Below are 20,454 nucleotides of genomic sequence, written 5' to 3' on the forward strand. Positions count from 1 at the left end.
TTTTTTCCCTGCAGAAATCGTTCAAATGCCTCTCTCTTCAAAACACCCTCTTCTGCTCTCCCAACCACGCTCTTTTTATTTCCACACATCTATCTTACCCTTACGTTACTTACTCGATCAAACCACCTCACACTACACATTGTCCTCATACATCTCATTTCCAGCACATCCACCCTCCTGCGCACAACTCTATCCATAGCCCACGCCTCGCAACCATACAACATTGTTGGAACCACTATTCCTTCAAACATACCCATTTTTGCTCTCTGAGATGATGTTCTCGACTTCCACACATTCTTCAAGGCTCCCAGGATTTTCGCCCCCTCCCCCACCCTATGATCCACTTCCGCTTCCATGGTTCCATATATATATATATATATATTTTTTTTTTTGCTTTGTCGCTGTCTCCCGCGTTTGCGAGGTAGCGCAAGGAAACAGACGAAAGAAATGGCTCAACCCACCCCCATACACATGTATATACATACGTCCACACACGCAAATATACATACCTACACAGATTTCCATGGTTTACTCCAGACGCTTCACATGCCCGGATTCTATCCACTGACAACACGTCAACCCCGGTATACCACATCGATCCAATTCACTCTATTCCTTGCCCTCCTTTCACCCTCCTGCATGTTCAGGCCCTGATCACACAAAATCTTTTTCACTCCATCTTTCCACCTCCGATTTGGTCTCCCACTTCTCCTCATTCTCTCCACCTCCGACACATATATCCTCTTGGTCAATCTTTCCTCACTCATTCTCTCCATGTGCCCAAACCATTTCAAAACACCCTCTTCTGCTCTCTCAACCACGCTCTTTTTATTTCCACACATCTCTCTTACCCTTACGTTACTTACTCGATCAAACCACCTCACACCACACATTGTCCTCAAACATCTCATTTCCAGCACATCCATCCTCCTGCGCACAACTCTATCCATAGCCCACGCCTCGCAACCATACAACATTGTTGGAACCACTATTCCTTCAAACATACCCATTTTTGCTTTCCGAGATGATGTTCTCGACTTCCACACAATCTTCAAGGCTCCCAGGATTTTTGCCACCTCCCCCACCCTATGATCCACTTCCGCTTCCATGGTTCCATCTGCTGCCAGATCCACTCCCAGATATCTAAAACACTTTACTTCCTCCAGTTTTGCTCCATTCAAACTTACCTCCCAATTGTAGATTTATGTGCTGAAAAAGGACTGGTTATTGGGAATACCTGGTTTAAAAAGCGAGATATACATAAGTATATGTATGTAAGTAGGAGAGATAGCCAGAGAGCGTTATTGGATTACGTGTTAATTGACAGGTGCGCGTAAGAGAGACTTTTGGATGTTGATGTGGTGAGAGGTGCAACTGGAGGGTTGTCTGATCATTATCTTGTGGAGGCTAAGGTGAAGATTTGTATGGGTTTTCAGAAAAGAAGAGTGAATGTTGGGGTGAAGAGGGTGGTGAGAGTAAGTGAGCTTGGGAAGGAGACTTGTGTGAGGAAGTACCAGGATAGACTGAGTACAGAATGGAAAAAGGAGAGAACACTGGAAGTAAGGGGAGTGGGGGAGGAATGGGATGTATTTAGGGAATCAGTGATGGATTGCGCAAAAGATGCTTGTGGCATGAGAAGAGTGGGAGGTGGGTTGATTGGAAAGGGTAGTGAGTGGTGGGATGAAGAAGTAAGATTATTAATGAAAGAGAAGAGAGAGGCATTTGGACGATTTTTGCAGGGAAAAAATGCAATTGAGTCGGAGATGTATAAAAGAAAGAGATAGGAGGTCAAGATAAAGGTGCAAGAGGTGAAAAAGAGGGCAGATGAGAGTTGGGGTGAGAGAGTATCATTAAATCTTAGGGAGAATAAAAAGATGTTCTGTGAGGAGGTAAATAAAGTGCGTAAGACAAGGGAGCAAAAATGGAACTTCTGTGAAGGGTGCAAATGGGGAGGTGATAACAAGTAGTGGTGATGTGAGAAGGAGATGGAGTGAGTATTTTGAAGGTTTGTTGAATGTGTTTGATGATAGAGTGGCAGATATAGGGTGTTTTGGTCGAGGTGGTGTGCAAAGTGAGAGGGTTAGGGAAAATGATTTGGTAAACAGAGAAGAGGTAGTAAAAGCTTTGCGGAAGATGAAAGCTGGCAAGGCAGCAGGTTTGGATGGTATTGCAGTGGAATATATTAAAAAAGGAGGTGATTGTATTGTTGACTGGTTGGTAAGGTTATTTAATGTATGTATGACTCATGGTGAGGTGCCTGAGGATTGGCGGAATGCGTGCATAGTGCCATTTTACAAAGGCAAAGGGGATAAGAGTGAGTGCTCAGATTACAGAGGTATAAGTTTGTTGAGTATTCTTGGTAAATTATATGGGAGGGTATTGATTGAGAGGGTGAAGGCATGTACAGAGCATCAGATTGGGGAAGAGCAGTGTGGTTTCAGAAGTGGTAGAGGGTGTGTGGATCAGGTATTTGCTTTGAAGAATGTATGTGAGAAATACTTAGAAAAGCAAATGGATTTGTATGTAGCATTTATGGATGTGGAGAAGGCATATGATAGAGTTGATAGAGATGCTCTGTGGAAGGTATTAAGAATATATGGTGTGGGAGCCAAGTTGTTAGAAGCTTTCATCGAGGATGTAAGGCATATGTACGTGTAGGAAGAGAGGAAAGTAATTGGTTCTTAGTGAATGTTGGTTTGTGGCAGGGGTGTGTGATGTCTCCATGATTGTTTAATTTGTTAATGGATGGGGTTGTTAGGGAGGTGAATGCAAGAATTTTGGAAAGAGGGGCAAGTATGCAGTCTGTTGTGGATGAGAGAGCTTGGGAATTGAGTCAGTTGTTGTTCGCTGATGATACAGCAGTGGTGGCTGATTCGTATGAGAAACTGCAGAAGCTGGTGACTGAGTTTAGTAAAGTGTGTGAAAGAAGAAAGCTGAGAGAAAATGTTAATAAGAGTAAGGTTATTATGTACAGTAGGGTTGAGGGACAAGTCAATTGGAAGGTAAGTTTGAATGGAGAAAAACTGGAGGAAGTGAAGTGTTTTAGATATCTGGGAGTGGATTTGGCAGCGGATGGAAGCATGGAAGTGGAAGTGAATCATAGGGTGGGGGAGGGGGATGAAAGTTCTGGGAGCGTTGAAGAATGTGTAGAAGTCGAGAACATTATCTCGGAAAACAAAAACGGGTATGTTTGAAGGAATAGTGGTTCCAACAATGTTATTTGGTTGCGAGGCGTGGGCTGTAGATAGAGTTGTGCGCAGGAGGGTGGATGTGCTGGAAATGAGATGTTTGAGGACAGTATGTGGTGTGAGGTGGTTTGATAGAGTAAGTAATGAAAGGGTAAGAGAGATGTGTGGTAAAAAAAAGTGTGGTTGAGAGAGCAGAAGAGTGTGTTTTGAAATGGTTTGTCACATGGAAAGAATGAGTGAGGAAATATTGACCAAGAGGATATATGTGTCAGAGGTGGAGGGAACGAGGAGAAGTGGGAGACCAAATTGGAGGTGGAAAGATGGAGTGAAAAAGATTTTGAGTGATCGGGGCCCGAACATGCAGAAGGGTGAAAGGTGTGCAAGGAATAGAGTGAATTGGAACGATGTGGTATACCAGGGTCGATGTGCTGTCATTGAATTGAACCAGGGCATGTGAAGCGTCTGGGGTAAACCATGGAATGTTCTGTGGGGCCTGGATGTAGAAGAGGAGCTGTGGTTTCGGTGCATTATACATGACAGCTAGAGACTGAGTATGAATGAATGTGGCCTTTGTTGTCTTTTCCTAGCGCTACCTCACACACATGCGGGGGAAGGGGTTGTTATTTCGATTGTGGCGGGGTGGCAACAGGAATGAATAAAGGCAGATGGTATGAATTATGTACATGTGTATATATGTATATGACTGTTTGTGTATATATATATGTATACGTTGAGATGCATAGGTATGTATATGTGCTTGTGTGGATGGGTATGTATATACCTGTGTATGTGGGTGGGTTGGGCCATTCTTTCGTCTGTTTCCTTGTGCTACCTCGCTAGTGCGACAAAGTATAATAAATAAATATAAATGTGTATATATGTATGTAAGTGAATGAGTCTTTCTTTTCCTGTTTCCTGGCACTACCTTGCTTACATTGGAAACAGCAATGAGGTATAATGATATAGAAAATATGATTAAAAAACAGGAGAACATTATGAATTAGATGATATGGGCAGTTGTGTGAAACTATGGATCTCTATTTATTCATTACAGGAAATATGCTGACAAAGCAACTGGATCTCTGTTTATTCATTACAGGAAAGATGCTGACAAAGCAAGCCTAGCAGACTTTGCTCGTTATGCTTTAAGACAAATCTGCTCTCAGGAGTGGGTAAGAGAGCGGTGTTTAAAAATTCCTGAGGAACTTTGCAGTGCTCAGAACCTTCTAGACAGTGCTATCACTCCAAGACAGGTAGGAACCTGGCTTTGTAAAAAAAAAAATGAAATATATATCATTTGCATCAAAATTTTTGTGAGTAGAAGGATTCTTTAATATGTAAACGTCTGTGAGACTATATTGGTAGTACACACAACTGAAATCATTGATGATTGGAAAGAATCAGAGGAAGATTAGGTATTACATACGTAACAACAATATCATGCCATTGAAAATGGGTTGTGGTATACTTTATTTGTTTTTCAATTTGGAAGCTTTGATCATTGTTAATCCACTTCTTGAATTTACTTCATGTGTGTCAGACTCTGAATATACTTAGAATTTTTATTTCTACCTTGTTTTTAAATTTATAATCACTATTTAAAAATTATAGATTGCCAGATATGTACTGCATATCTGTCGCATAGGCAATAACCTTAGATTAACCAAATCACAAGAATAGATTAGGAAATTCTAAGAAGGCAAACTCATTTTTGAATCAGTTATTGAAGATTTTCATCTTCATCTGACTACACTAGTTCATGAATTTTCTGATTAAGAAGCATATTGCTTGCTTACTCAGTAAAGACTTGCAAGTTTCAGAACTCAGAAAACTCATGAATTCATGTGGCCAAAAAAATTGATAAAAGTATTCTATCATTATTAATGTGCTCCTGTTTTGTTTTGTTTTTGTTTTTCTTTCTTCTCAGTTTGATTTTAGGGCAAGCCATCTGCTTGACAACTGTGCAATGCTGTAAGTTTTGGGTGTGCTCAGTATTAGCACTGGATTACCAGTATTTACCTTGCATATTCTAGTCTATTTCCCCTCACCACACACACAGTGAATAGTTCATCATAGTATGTAAAGATAGAACAATCACAAACCTTAACATGAAATAAGAAACTTGTTAGAAAAGCTGTAAAGAAGTATTTTGTGCTGTTTTCCACTCCTGGCTTGCCTTTGCTAAAGAAAGTACTGCATAAATATCAGGTCCTAAGCTGTGGTTTTGGTGCATTACACATGGCAGCTAGATACTTAGTGTGAATGAATGAAGCCTTTTTTGTCTGTTTTCCTAGCATTACCTTGCTGATGCCGTGGGTGGCTTGGCGATGTGGAGAATGGATGAAGGCAAGTATGGATATGCACATGTGCATATATGTATATGTCTTTGTATGTGTATGTATATATGTTGATATGTTTATGTATGTATATGTATATGTATGTGCATATATGTATATATGAGTGTATGGGTTTTTCTTCATCTGTTTACTGGCAATACCTTGCTGACGTAGAAAATGGCAATCAAGTATGATGAATGATTTTGTTTTATCATTATTATTATTATTGTTATTATTATTATTATTATTATTATTATTATTATTATTATTATTATTATATGGTGTGGGAGGAAAGTTGTTAGAAGCAGTGAAAAGTTTTTATCGAGGATGTAAGGCATGTGTACGTGTAGGAAGAGAGGAAAGTGATTGGTTCTCAGTGAATGTAGGTTTGCGGCAGGGGTGTGTGATGTCTCCATGGTTGTTTAATTTGTTTATGGATGGGGTTGTTAGGGAGGTAAATGCAAGGGTTTTGGAAAGAGGGGCAAGTATGAAGTCTGTTGGGGATGAGAGAGCTTGGGAAGTGAGTCAGTTGTTGTTCGCTGATGATACAGCGCTGGTGGCTGATTCATGTGAGAAACTGCAGAAGCTGGTGACTGAGTTTGGTAAAGTGTGTGGAAGAAGAAAGTTAAGAGTAAATGTGAATAAGAGCAAGGTTATTAGGTACAGTAGGGTTGAGGGTCAAGTCAATTGGGAGGTGAGTTTGAATGGAGAAAAACTGGAGGAAGTGAAGTGTTTTAGATATCTGGGAGTGGATCTGGCAGCGGATGGAACCATGGAAGCGGAAGTGGATCATAGGGTGGGGGAGGGGGCGAAAATTCTGGGGGCCTTGAAGAATGTGTGGAAGTCGAGAACATTATCTCGGAAAGCAAAAATGGGTATGTTTGAAGGAATAGTGGTTCCAACAATGTTGTATGGTTGCGAGGCGTGGGCTATGGATAGAGTTGTGCGCAGGAGGATGGATGTGCTGGAAATGAGATGTTTGAGGACAATGTGTGGTGTGAGGTGGTTTGATCGAGTGAGTAACGTAAGGGTAAGAGAGATGTGTGGAAATAAAAAGAGCGTGGTTGAGAGAGCAGAAGAGGGTGTTTTGAAGTGGTTTGGGCACATGGAGAGAATGAGTGAGGAAAGATTGACCAAGAGGATATATGTGTTGGAGGTGGAGGGAACGAGGAGAAGAGGGAGACCAAATTGGAGGTGGAAAGATGGAGTGAAAAAGATTTTGAGTGATCGGGGGCTGAACATGCAGGAGGGTGAAAGGAGGGCAAGGAATAGAGTGAATTGGAGCGATGTGGTATACCGGGGTTGACGTGCTGTCAGTGGATTGAATCAAGGCATGTGAAGCGTCTGGGGTAAACCATTGAAAGCTGTGTAGGTATGTATATTTGCGTGTGTGGACGTATGTATATACATGTGTATGGGGGTGGGTTGGGCCATTTCTTTCGTCTGTTTCCTTGCGCTACCTTGCAAACGCGGGAGACAGCGACAAAGCAAAAAAAAAATATATATATATATTATCCCTGGGATAGGGGTGAAAGAATACTTCCCACGCATTCCTCACGTGTCGTAGAAGGCGACTAGAGGGGACGGGAGCGGGGGGCCAGAAATCCTCCCCTCCTTGTATTTTTTTAACTTTCTAAAAAATGGGAAACAGAAGAAGGAGTCACGCGGGGAGTGCTCATCCTCCTCGAAGGCTCAGACTGGGGTGTCTAAATGTGTGTGAATGTAACCAAGATGTGAAAAAAGGAGAGATAGGTAGTAGGTTTCAGGAAAGGAACTTGAATGTTTTGGCTCTGAGTGAAACGAAGCTCAAGGGTAAAGGGGAAGAGTCGTTTGGGAATGTCTTGGGAGTAGAGTCAGGGGTTAGTGAGAGGACAAGAGCAAGGGAAGGAGTAGCACTACTCCTGAAACAGGAGTTGTGGGAGTATGTGATAGAATGTAAGAAAGTAAATTCTCGATTAATATGGGTAAAACTGAAAGTTGATGGAGAGAGATGGGTGATTATTGGTGCATATGCACCTGGGCATGAGAAGAAAGATCATTAGAGGCAAGTGTTTTGGGAGCAGCAGAATGAGTGTGTTAGTGGTTTTGATGCACAAGACCGGGTTATAGTGATGGGTGATTTGAATGCAAAGGTGAGTAATGTGGCAGTTGAGGGAATAATTGGTGTACATGGGGTGTTCAGTGTTGTAAATGGAAATGGTGAAGAGCTTGTAGATTTATGTGCTGAAAAAGGACTGGTGATTGGGAATACCTGGTTTAAAAAGCGAGATATACATAAGTATATGTATGTAAGTAGGAGAGATGGCCAGAGAGCGTCATTGGATTACGTGTTAATTGACAGGCACGCAAAAGAGAGACTTTTGGATGTTAATGTGCTGAGAGGTGCAACTGGAAGGATGTCTGATCATTATCTTGTGGAGGCTAAGGTGAAGATTTGTATGGGTTTTCATAAAATAAGAGTGAATGTTGGGGTGAAGAGGGTGGTGAGAGTAAGTGAGCTTGGGAAGGAGACTTGCGTGAGGAAGTATCAGGAGAGACAGAGTACAGAATGGAAAAAGGTGAGAACAATGGAAGTAAGGGGAGTTGGGGAGGAATGGAATGTATTTAGGGAGTCAGTGATGGATTGCGCAAAAGATGCCTGTGGCATGAGAAGAGTGGAAGGTGAGTTGATTAGAAAGGGTAGTGAGTGGTGCGATGAAGAAGTAAGAGCATTAGTGAAAGAGAAGAGAGAGGCATTTGGACGATTTTTGCAGGGAAAAAATGCAATTGAGTGGGAGATGTATAAAAGAAAGAGACAGGAGGTCAAGAGAAAGGTGCAAGAGGTGAAAAAGAGGGCAAATGAGAGTTGGGGTGAAAGAGTATCATTAAATTTTAGGGAGAATAAAAAGATGTTCTGGAAGGAGGTAAATAAAGTGTGTAAGACAAGGGAGCAAAAATGGAACTTCAGTGAAGGGTGCAAATGGGGAGGTGATAACAAGTAGTGGTGATGTGAGAAGGAGATGGAGTGAGTATTTTGAAGGTTTGTTGAATGTGTTTGATGATAGAGTTGCAGATATAGGGTGTTTTGGTCGAGGTGGTGTGCAAAGTGAGAGGGTTAGGGAAAATGATTTGGTAAACAGAGAAGAGGTAGTAAAAGCTTTGCGGAAGATGAAAGCCAGCAAGGCAACAGGTTTGGATGGTATTGCAGTGGAATTTATTAAAAAAGGGGGTGACTGTATTATTGACTGGTTGGTAAGGTTATTTAATGTATGTATGACTCATGGTGAGGTGCCTGAGGATTGGCGGAATGCGTGCATAGTGCCATTGTACAAAGGCAAAGGGGATAAGAGTGAGTGCTCAAATTACAGAGGTATAAGTTTGTTGAGTATTCCTGGTAAATCATATGGGACGGTATTGATTGAGAGGGTGAAGGCATGTACAGAGCATCAGATTGGGGAAGAGCAGTGTGGTTTCAGAAGTGGTAGAGGATGTGTGGATCAGGTGTTTGCTTTGAAGAATGTATGTGAGAAATACTTAGAAAAGCAAATGGATTTGTATGTAGCATTTATGGATGTGGAGAAGGCATATGATAGAGTTGATAGAGATGCTCTGTGGAAGGTATTAAGAATATATGGTGTGGGAGGAAAGTTGTTAGAAGCAGTGAAAAGTTTTTATCGAGGATGTAAGGCATGTGTACGTGTAGGAAGAGAGGAAAGTGATTGGTTCTCAGTGAATGTAGGTTTGCGGCAGGGGTGTGTGATGTCTCCATGGTTGTTTAATTTGTTTATGGATGGGGTTGTTAGGGAGGTGAATGCAAGAGTTTTGGAAAGAGGGACAAGTATGAAGTCTGTTGTTGTTGAGAGAGCTTGGGAAGTGAGTCAGTTATTGTTTGCTGATGATACAGCGCTGGTGGATGATTCATGTGAGAAACTGCAGAAGCTGGTGACTGAGTTTGGTTAAGTGTGTGAAAGAAGAAAGTTAAGAGTAAATGTGAATAAGAGCAAGGTTATTAGGTACAGTAGGGTTGAGGGTCAAGTCAATTGGGAGGTAAGTTTGAATGGAGCAAAACTGGAAGAAGTAAAGTGTTTTAGATATCTGGGAGTGTATCTGGCAGCGGATTGAACCATGGAAGCGGAAGTGGATCATAGGGTGGGAGAGGGGGCGAAAATCCTGGGAGCCTTGAAGAATGTGTGGAAGTCGAGAACATTATCTTGGAAAGCAAAAATGGGTATGTTTGAAGGAATAGTGTTTCCAACAATGTTGTATGGTTGCGAGGCGTGGGCTATGGATAGAGTTGTGCGCAGGAGGATGGATGTGCTGGAAATGAGATGTTTGAGGACAATGTGTGGTGTGAGGTGGTTTGATCGAGTAAGTAACGTAAGGGTAAGAGAGATGTGTGGAAATAAAAAGAGCGTGGTTGAGAGAGCAGAAGAGGGTGTTTTGAAATGGTTTGGGCACACGGAGAGAATGAGTGAGGAAAGATTGACCAAGAGGATATATGTGTCGGAGGTGGAGGGAACGAGGGGAAGTGGGAGACCAAATTGGAGGTGGAAAGATGGAGTGAAAAAGATTTTGTGTGATCGGGGCCTGAACATGCAGGAGGGTGAAAGGAGGGCAAGGAATAGAGTGAATTGGATCGATCTGGTATACCGGGGTTGACGTGCTGTCAGTGGATTGAATCAGGGCATGTGAAGCGTCTGGGGTAAACCATGGAAAGCTGTGTAGGAATGTATATTTGCGTGTGTGGACGTATATATATACATGTGTATGGGGGTGGGTTGGGACATTTCTTTCGTTTGTTTCCTTGCGCTACCTCGCAAGCGCGGGAGACAGTGGAAAAAAAAAAAATTATTATTTTTATTTTTTTTATTTATTTTGCTTTGTCGCTGTCTCCCGCATTAGCGAGGTAGCGCAAGGAAACAGACGAAAGAATAGCCCAACCCACCCACATATACATGTATATACATACACGTCCACACACGCAAATATACATACCTATAAATCTCAATGTACACATATATATACACACACAGACATATACATATATACACATGTACATAATTCATACTGTCTGCCTTTATTTGTTCCCATCGCCACCTTGCCACACATGGAATAACAACCCCCTCCCCCCTCATGTGTGCGAGGTAGCCCTAGGAAAAGACACCAAAGGCCCCATTCGTTCACACTTAGTCTCTAGCTGTCATGTAATAATGCACCGAAACCACAGCTCCCTTTCCACATCCAGGCCCCACACAACTTTCCTTGGTTTACCCCAGACGCTTCACATGTCCGGGTTCAATCCATTGACAGCACATCGACCCTGGTATACCACATCGTTCCAATTCACTCTATTCCTTGCATGCCTTCTGCATGTTCAGACCCCGATCACTCAAAATCTTTTTCACTCCATCTTTCCACCTCCAGTTTTGTGTCCCACTTCTCCTCGTTCCCTCCACCTCTGACACATATATCCTCTTGGTCAATCTTTCCTCACTCATTCTCTCCATGTGACCAAACCATTTCAACACACCCTCTTCTGCTCTCTCAACCACACTCTTTTTATTTCCACACATCTCTCTTACCCTTACATTACTTACTCGATCAAACCACCTCACACCACATATTATCCTCAAACATCTCATTTCCAGACATCCACCCTCCTCCGCACAACTCTATCCATAACCCACGCCTCGCAACCATACAACATTGTTGGAACCACTATTCCTTCAAACATACCCATTTTTGCTTTCTGAGATAATGTTCTTGACTTCCAAACATTCTTCAAGGCTCCCAGAATTTTCACCCCCTCCCCCACCCTATGATTCAGTTCCACTTCCATGGTTCCATCCACTGCCAGATCCACTCCCAGATATCTAAAATACTTTACTTCCTCCAGTTTTTCTCCATTCAAACTTACCTGCCAATTGACTTGACCCTCAACCCTACTGTACCTAATAACCTTGCTCTTATTCACATTTACTCTTAACTTTCTTCTTTCACACACTTTACCAAACTCAGTCACCAGCTTCTGCAGTTTCTTACATGAATCAGCCACCAGCGCTGTATCATCAGCAAACAATAACTGACTCACTTCCCAAGCTCTCTCATCCAGAACAGACTGCATACTTGCCCCTCTCTCCAAAACTCTTGCATTCACCTCCCTAACAACCCCATCCATAAACAAATTAAACAACCATGGAGACATCACACACCCCTGCCGCAAACCTACATTCACTGAGAACCAATCACTTTCCTCTCTTCCTACATGTACACATGCCTTACATCCTCGATAAAAACTTTTCACTGCTTCTAACAACTTGCCTCCCACACCATATATTCTTAAAACCTTCCACAGAGCATCTCTATCAACTCTATCATATGCCTTCTCCAGATCCATAAATGCTACTTACAAATCCATTTGTTTTTCTAAGTATTTCTCACATACATTCTTCAAAGCAAACACCTGATCCACACATCCTCTACCACTTCTGAAACCACACTGCTCTTCCCCAATCTGATGCTCTGTACATGCCTTCACCCTCTCAATCAATACCCTCCCATATAATTTACCAGGAATACTCATCAAACTTATACCTCTGTAGTTATTATTATTATTATTATTATTATTATTATTATTATTATTATTATTATTATACTTGATCACCGTCTCCTGTGTCAGTGAGGTAGTGACAGGAAACAGACAATGAATGGCCCATCTTCTCATACACATTTATATATACATAAACACCCATACACATATACATATCAACATATACACATATACATACTCAGACACTGAAACCACAGCTCCCTCTTCACATAGAGTTCCCACAGACCTTTCCATTGTTTACCTCAGGTGTTTCACGTACCCTGGTTCAGTCCTTTGACAGCATGTCAACCTCTGCATACCACTTTGTTCCAATTCACTGCATTCCTTGCTTGCCTCTCACCTTCCTGTATGTTCAGGCCCCAATTGCTCAAATAATTTTTGACTCCATCCATCCATCTCCAATTAGGTCGCTTCTCCTTTTTCCCTCCACCTCTGGCACATATATCCTCTTTGTCAATCTTTCCACACTCATTCTCTCCATGTGTTCAAACCATTTCAACACACCTTCTTCTGCTCACTCAACCACACTCTTTTATTTCCATATATCTCTCTTACCCTTTCATTACTTACTCAATCAGACCACATCACACCACATATTGTCCTCAAACATTTCATTTCCAACATATCCACCCTCCTCCATACAACCGTAACTATACCCCATGCCTTGCAATCATATTACATTGTTGGAACTACTATTCCTTCAAACATACCCATTTTTGCTATCCAAGATAATGTTCTCTTCTTCTACATATTCTTCATCACTCCCAGAACCATCGCCCCCTCCCCTACCCTGTGACTCACTTCCGCTTCCATGGTTCCATTTGCTGTTAAGTCCACTCCCAGATATCTAAAACTCTTCACTTCCTCCAATTTTTCTCCACTCAAACCTACATTCCAATGTACTTGTACCTCAACCCTACTGAACCTGATAACCTTGCTCTTATTCACATTTACTCTCAACTTTCTCCTTTACGCTTTTTCCCAAACTCAGTCACTCACATCTGCAGTTTCTCACTCAAATCATCCACCAGAGCTGTATCATCGTGAGCAACAACTGACTCACTTCCTAGGCCCTCTTATCCACTTAAGGTTGCATACTCATCCCTCTCTCCAAAACTCTTGCATTCATATCCCTAACCACGCAGTCCATTAAAAGATTCAACAACCAAGGGGACATCACACACCCCTGCCATAGGCCGACCTTCACTCAGAATCAATCACTCTCCTCTTCTTACTCATACACATGCCTTAAATCCATGGTAAACTCTTTTCACTTCTTTTTTGCAGCTTACCTCCCACACCATATACTCTTTAGACCTTCCATAAAGCATCTCTGTAAACCCTATCATATGCCTTTTCCAGATCCATAAATGCTACCTACATACAAATCCATCTGTTTTTTTAATTATGTCACACATTCTTCAAAGCAAACACCTGATCCACACATCCTCTACCACTTCTGAAACCACACTGCTCTTCCTGAATCTGATGCTCTATACATAGCATCCTCTCAATCAGTGCCTTCCTATACAATTTCCCAGGAATACTCAACAAACTTATGCCTCTATAGTTTGAACACTCACCTTTATTCCCTTTGCCTTTGTACAGTGGCGCTATGCATGCATTTAGCCTATCCTCAGGCATTTCACCATGATCCATACATACACGGAAAATCCTTACCTACCAATCAACAACACAGTCATCCCCTTTCTCAATAAATTCTACTGCAGTACCATCCAAACCTGCTGCCTTGCCAGATTTCATCTTCCACAAAGCTTTCACTGCCTCCTCTCTGTTAGCCAAACTATTCCCCCTGACTCTTTCACTTTGCACACTACCCCAACCAAAACACCCTACATCTGCCACTCTATCATCAAACACATTCAACAAACTTTCACTATACTCACTCCATCTCCTTATTTCATCACTACCTGTTATTACTTCCCTCCTTGCCCCTTCACGGATGTTTCCATTTGTTCTCTTGTCTTATGCATGTTTTTATCTCCTTCCAAAACATCTTTTTATTCTTCCTAAAGTTTATTGATACTCTATCACCTCAACTCTTATTTGCTTTTTTTTCCCTGTAATTATTGTCCAGACACTGCTCTTTTCTCTCTCACTAACCAAATGGTAGGAGCATTAGATAGAATTAGTGGATAGGAACATTGGATCATTTAGGCAGGAGCATTAGGTAGAAAGAAAGATTAGATAGAAGTAGTAGGTAGGATCATTAGGTAGAAGAAGTTTGTTGGAACATTAGGTAGGAGCCTCTGCAAACACTGCACCAGAGTTGCCAAGTGCCAGTGACGTGTTTAGGGTGAGGCACTAAAGGCTAAGAAGCAGCACTGGAGTTCAATAGTTATTGAGACTGTTGCTGTGGCCACCCCCTTGAAGGAGTTCCAATTGGAACAGGAATCAGAGATATTTATTTATTTATTTATTATTTTGCTTTGTCGCTGTCTCCTGCGTTAGTGAGGTAGTGCAAGGAAACAGACGAAAGAATGGTCCCTGGGGATAGGGGAGAAAGAATACTTCCCACGCGTTCCTCGTGTGTCGTAGAAGGCGACTGAAGGGGATGGGAGCGGGGGGCTGGAAACCCTCCTCTCCTTGTATTTTAACTTTCTATAAAGGGGAATCAGAGATATAGATAGATAAACATCATCCCTAACCTGTTACCAGAGTCCAACCTTCAGGGAATAGTTAAGACCAGCTGACCACTGGCAAGAATTAGAATTGTGGTGGGATTCATGAACAAGGAAGTATTTAGCAAACTATTCATTCACCTCTTACACAAGGCCAGGAATTTTAAAATAGCGGTAAGAATTTTTTTTTTTTTTTTTTTTTTTCCCTTCTTTGTCACTGTCTCCCACGTTTGCGAGGTAGCGCAAGGAAACAGACGAAAGAAATGGCCCAACCCACCCCCATACACATGTATATACATACGTCCACACACGCAAATATACATACCTACACAGCTTTAAATGGTTTACCCCAGACGCTTCACATGCCTTGATTCAATCCACTGACAGCACGTCAACCCTGGTATACCACATCGCTCCAATTCACTCTATTCCTTGCCCTCCTTTCACCCTCCTGCATGTTCAGGCCCCGATCACACAAAATCTTTTTCACTCCATCTTTCCACCTCCAATTTGGTCTCCCTCTTCTCCTCATTCCCTCCACCTCCGACACGTATATCCTCTTGGTCAGTCTTTCCTCACTCATTCTCTCCATGTGACCAAACCATTTCAAAACACCCTCTTCTGCTCTCTCAACCACGCTCTTTTTATTTCCACACATCTCTCTTACCCTTACGTTACTTACTCGATCAAACCTTCTCACACCACACATTGTCCTCAAACATCTCATTTCCAGCACATCCATCCTCCTGCGCACAACTCTATCCATAGTCCACGCCTCGCAACCATAGAACATTGTTGGAACCACTATTCCTTCAAACATACCCATTTTTGCTTTCCGAGATAATGTTCTCGACTTCCACACATTCTTCAAGGCTCCCAGAATTTTCGCCCCCTCCCCCACCCTATGATCCACTTCCGCTTCCATGGTTCCATCCGCTGCCAGATCCACTCCCAGATATCTAAAACACTTCACTTCCTCCAGTTTTTCTCCATTCAAACTCACCTCCCAATTGACTTGACCCTCAACCCTACTGTACCTAATAACCTTGCTCTTATTCACATTTACTCTTAACTTTCTTCTTTCACACACTTTACCAAACTCAGTCACCAGCTTCTGCAGTTTCTCACATGAATCAGCCACCAGCGCTGTATCATCAGCGAACAACAACTGACTCACTTCCCAAGCTCTCTCATCCCCAACAGACTTCATACTTGCCCCTCTTTCCAAAACTCTTGCATTCACCTCCCTAACAACCCCATCCATAAACAAATTAAACAACCATGGAGACATCACACACCCCTGGCGCAAACCTACATTCACTGAGAACCAATCACTTTCCTCTCTTCCTACACGTACACTTGCCTTACATCCTCGATAAAAACTTTTCACTGCTTCTAACAACTTTCCTCCCACACCATATATTCTTAATACCTTCCACAGAGCATCTCTATCAACTCTATCATATGCCTTCTCCAGATCCATAGATGCTACATACAAATCCATTTGCTTTTCTAAGTATTTCTCACATACATTCTTCAAAGCAAACACCTGATCCACACATCCTCTACCACTTCTGAAACCACACTGCTCTTCCCCAATCTGATGCTCTGTACATGCCTTCACCCTCTCAATCAATACCCTCCCATATAATTTGCCAGGAATACTCAACAAACTTATACCTCTGTAATTTGAGCACTCACTCTTATCCCCTTTGCCTTTGTACAATGGCACTATGCACGCATTCCGCCAATCCTCAGGCACCTCACCATGAGTCATACATACATTAAATAACCTTACCAACCAATCAACAATACATTCACCCCCTTTTTTTAAATGAATAACAAGTAGTGGTGATGTGAGAAGGAGATGGAGTGAGTATTTTGAAGGTTTGTTGAATGCGTTTGATGATAGAGTGGCAGATATAGGGTGTTTTGGTCGAGGTGGTGTGCAAAGTGCGAGGGTTAGGGAAAATGATTTGGTAAACAGAGAAGAGGTAGTAAAAGCTTTGCGGAAGATGAAAGCCGGCAAGGCAGCAGGTTTGGATGGTATTGCAATGGAAGGAGAATTATGTTTGATAAAAAAAGTCTCTCCTCCTTACATACATATACTTATGTATATCTTGCTTTTTAAACCAGGTATTCCCAATCACCAGTCTTTTTTCAGCACATAAATCTACAAGCTCTTCACCATTTCCATTTACAACACTGAACACCCCATGTATACCAATTATTCCCTCAACTGCCACATTACTCACCTTTGCATTCATATCATCCCTCATTATAACCTGATCTTGTGCTTCAAAACCACTAACACACTCATTCAGCTGCTCCCAAAACACTTGCCTCTCATGATCTTTCTTCTCATGCCCAGGTGCATATGCACCAATAATCACCCTTCTCTCTCCATCAACTTTCAGTTTTACCCATATCAATCAAGAGTTTACTTTCTTACACTCTATCACATACTCCCACAACTCCTGTTTCAGGAGTAGCGCTACTCCTTCCCAGAGAGCGTTATTGGATTACGTGTTGATAGGCGCGCGAAAGAGAGACTTTTGGATGTTAATGTGCTGAGAGGTGCAACTGGAGGGATGTCTGATCATTATCTTGTGGAGGTGAAGGTGAAGATTTGTAGAGGTTTTCAGAAAAGAAGAGAGAATGTTGGGGTGAAGAGAGTGGGAGTGAGCTTGGGAAGGAGACTTGTGTGAGGAAGTACCAGGAGAGACTGAGTACAGAATGGAAAAAGGTGAGAACAAAGGAGGTAAGGGGAGTTGGGGAGGAATGGGATGTATTTAGGGAAGTAGTGATGGCTTGCGCAAAAGATGCTTGTGGCATGAGAAGTGTGGGAGGTGGGTTGATTAGAAAGGGTAGTGAGTGGTGGGATGAAGAAGTAAGATTATAAGTGAAAGAGAATAGAGAGGCATTTGGACAATTTTTGCAGGGAAAAAATTCAGATGAGTGGGAGATGTATAAAAGAAAGAGGCAGGAGGTCAAGAGAAAGGTGCAAGAGGTGAAAAAGAGGGCAAATGAGAGTTGGGGTGAGAGAGTATCATTAAATTTTAGGGAGAATAAAAAGATGTTTTGGATGGAGGTAAATAAAGTGCATAAGACAAGGGAGCAAATGGGAACTTCAGTGAAGGGGGCTAATGGGGAGGTGATAACAAGTAGTGGTGATGAGAAGGAGATGGAGTGAGTATTTTGAATGTTTGTTGAATGTGTTTGATGATAGAGTGGCAGATATAGGGTGTTTTGGTCAAGGTGGTGTGCAAAGTGAGAGGGTTAGGGAAAATGATTTGGTAAACAGAGAACAGGTAGTAAAAGCTTTGCGGAAGATGAAAGCCGGCAAGGCAGCAGGTTTGGATGGTATTGCAGTGGAATTTATTAAAAAAGGGGGTGACTGTATTGTTGACTGGTTGGTAAGGTTATTTAATGTATGTATGATTCATGGTGAGGTGCCTGAGGATTGGCGGAATGCTTGCATAGTGCCATTGTACAAAGGCAAAGGGGATAAGAGTGAGTGCTCAAATTACAGAGGTATAAGTTTGTTGAGTATTCCTGGTAAATTATATGGGAGGGTATTGATTGAGAGGGTGAAGGCATGTACAGAGCATCAGATTGGGGAAGAGCAGTGTGGTTTCAGAAGTGGTAGAGATGTGTGGATCAGGTGTTTGCTTTGAAGAATGTATGTGAGAAATACTTAGAAAAGCAAATGGATTTGTATGTAGCATTTATGGATCTGGAGAAGGCATATGATAGAGTTGATAGAGATTCTCTTTGGAAGGTATAAAGAATATATGGTGTGGGAGGCAGGTTGTTAGAAGCAGTGAAAAGTTTTTATCGAGGATGTAAGGCATGTGTACGTGTAGGAAGAGAGGAAAGTGATTGGTTCTCAGTGAATATAGGTTTGCAGCAGGGGTGTGTGATGTCTCCATGGTTGTTTGATTTGTTTATGGATGGGGTTGTTAGGGAGGTGAATGCAAGAGTTTTGGAAAGAGGGCAAGTATGCAGTCTGTTGTGGATGAGAGAGCTTGGGAAGTGAGTGAGTTGTTGTTCGCTGATGATACAGCGCTGGTGGCTGATTCATGTGAGAAACTGCAGAAGCTGGAGACTGAGTTTGGTAAAGTGTGTGAAAGAAGAAAGTTAAGAGTAAATGTGAATAAAAGCAAGGTTATTAGGTACAGTAGGGTTGAGGGTCAAGTCATTTGGGAGATAAGTTTGAATGGAGAAAAACTGGAGGAAGTAAAGTGTTTTAGATATCTGGGAGTGGATCTGGCAGCAGATGGAACCATGGAAGTGGAAGTGAATCATAGGGTGGGGGAGGGGGTGAAAATTCTGGGAGCGTTGAAGATTGTGTGGAAGTCGAGAACATTATCTCGGAAAGCAAAAATGGGTATGTTTGAAGGAATAGTGGTTCCAACAATGTTGTATGGTTGCGAGGCATGGGCTATCGATTGAGTTGTGCGCAGGAGGGTGGATGTGCTGGAAATGAGATGTTTGAGGGTAATATGTGGTGTGAGGTGGTTTGATCGAGTAAGTAATGTAAGGGTAAGAAAGATGTGTGGAAATAAAAAGAGCGTGGTTGAGAGAGCAGAAGAGGGTGTTTTGAAATGGTTTGGTCACATGGAGAGAATGAGTGAGGTAAGATTGACCAAGAGGATATATGTGTCAGAGGTGGAGGGAACGAGGAGAATTGGGAGACCAAATTGGAGGTGGAAAGATTGAGTGAAAAAGATTTTGAGTGATTGGGGCCTGAACATGCAGGAGGGTGAAAGGCATGCAAGGAATAGAGTTAATTGGAATGATGTGGTATACCAGGGTCGACGTGCTGTCAATGGATTGAATCAGGGCATGTGAAGCGTCTGGGGTAAACCATGGAAAGTACTGTGGGGCCTGGATGTGGAAAGGGAGCTGTGGGTTTGGTGCATTATTACATGACAGGTAGAGACTGAGTGTGAACGAATGGGGCCTTTGTTGTCTTTTCCTAGTGCTACCTCACAAACATGAGGGAGAAGGGGGTTGTTATTTCATGTGTGGTGAGGTGGCGATGGGAATAGATAAAGGCAGACAGTATGAATTATGTACATGTGTATATATTTATATGTCTGTCTGTGTATATATATGTGTACATTGAGATGTATAGGTATGTATATTTGCGTGTGTGGACGTGTATGTATATACATGTGTATGTGGGTGGGTTGGGCCATTCTTTCATCTGTTTCCTTGTGCTAGTTCGCTAACACGGGAGACAGCGACAAAGCAAAATAAATTGAATATAAAAAAAAAAGTCCTACAAGGTGTGCCACAAAAAGATAGGATACAGCTGATATCAGTTGCTTACAAAGAGGTAAAACAGAATATAGGAAAGTGTTCAGCTTTGAGACCAGACTTAATGAAATGATAAGACTGGATGACAGAGGAAATGCTACATGGTAGGAGCAGTAGATAGAAGTAGTAGGTAGGAACATTTAAGTAGGAGCCTGAGGTAAAAACTTTAGGGAGAAGTAGTAAGTAGGAATATTAGGCAGGAGCATTAGGTAGCAATAGTCAGTAGGAATGTTAGGTGGAAGCATCTGCTAACACACCTTAGAATTGCTCTCTGTCAGTGGCCTGTTAAGGGTGAGGCTTTACTAAAGGCTAAATAGCAGCACTGGAGTTCACTAGATATGGAGACTCTATTGCCATGGCCACCCCCTTGAGGG

General features: G+C 42.1%; 1 protein-coding gene across 2 annotated transcripts in view; it reads left to right on the forward strand.

Annotated features, from left to right (window-relative positions):
* The window catches only part of LOC139760017 (mediator of RNA polymerase II transcription subunit 12-like protein), a 456,094-nt gene that overhangs the window by 375,011 nt on the left and 60,629 nt on the right, over nucleotides 1-20,454 (forward strand). For both annotated transcript variants that reach the window (XM_071682758.1, XM_071682766.1), the window contains exon 26: nucleotides 4,288-4,441. In XM_071682758.1, coding sequence (XP_071538859.1) covers nucleotides 4,288-4,441 — 154 coding nt within the window. The remainder of the gene's footprint in view (nucleotides 1-4,287; nucleotides 4,442-20,454) is intronic.

This window comes from Panulirus ornatus, chromosome 3, assembly GCF_036320965.1.
Source record: "Panulirus ornatus isolate Po-2019 chromosome 3, ASM3632096v1, whole genome shotgun sequence".
NCBI classification, from domain to species: domain Eukaryota; kingdom Metazoa; phylum Arthropoda; class Malacostraca; order Decapoda; family Palinuridae; genus Panulirus; species Panulirus ornatus.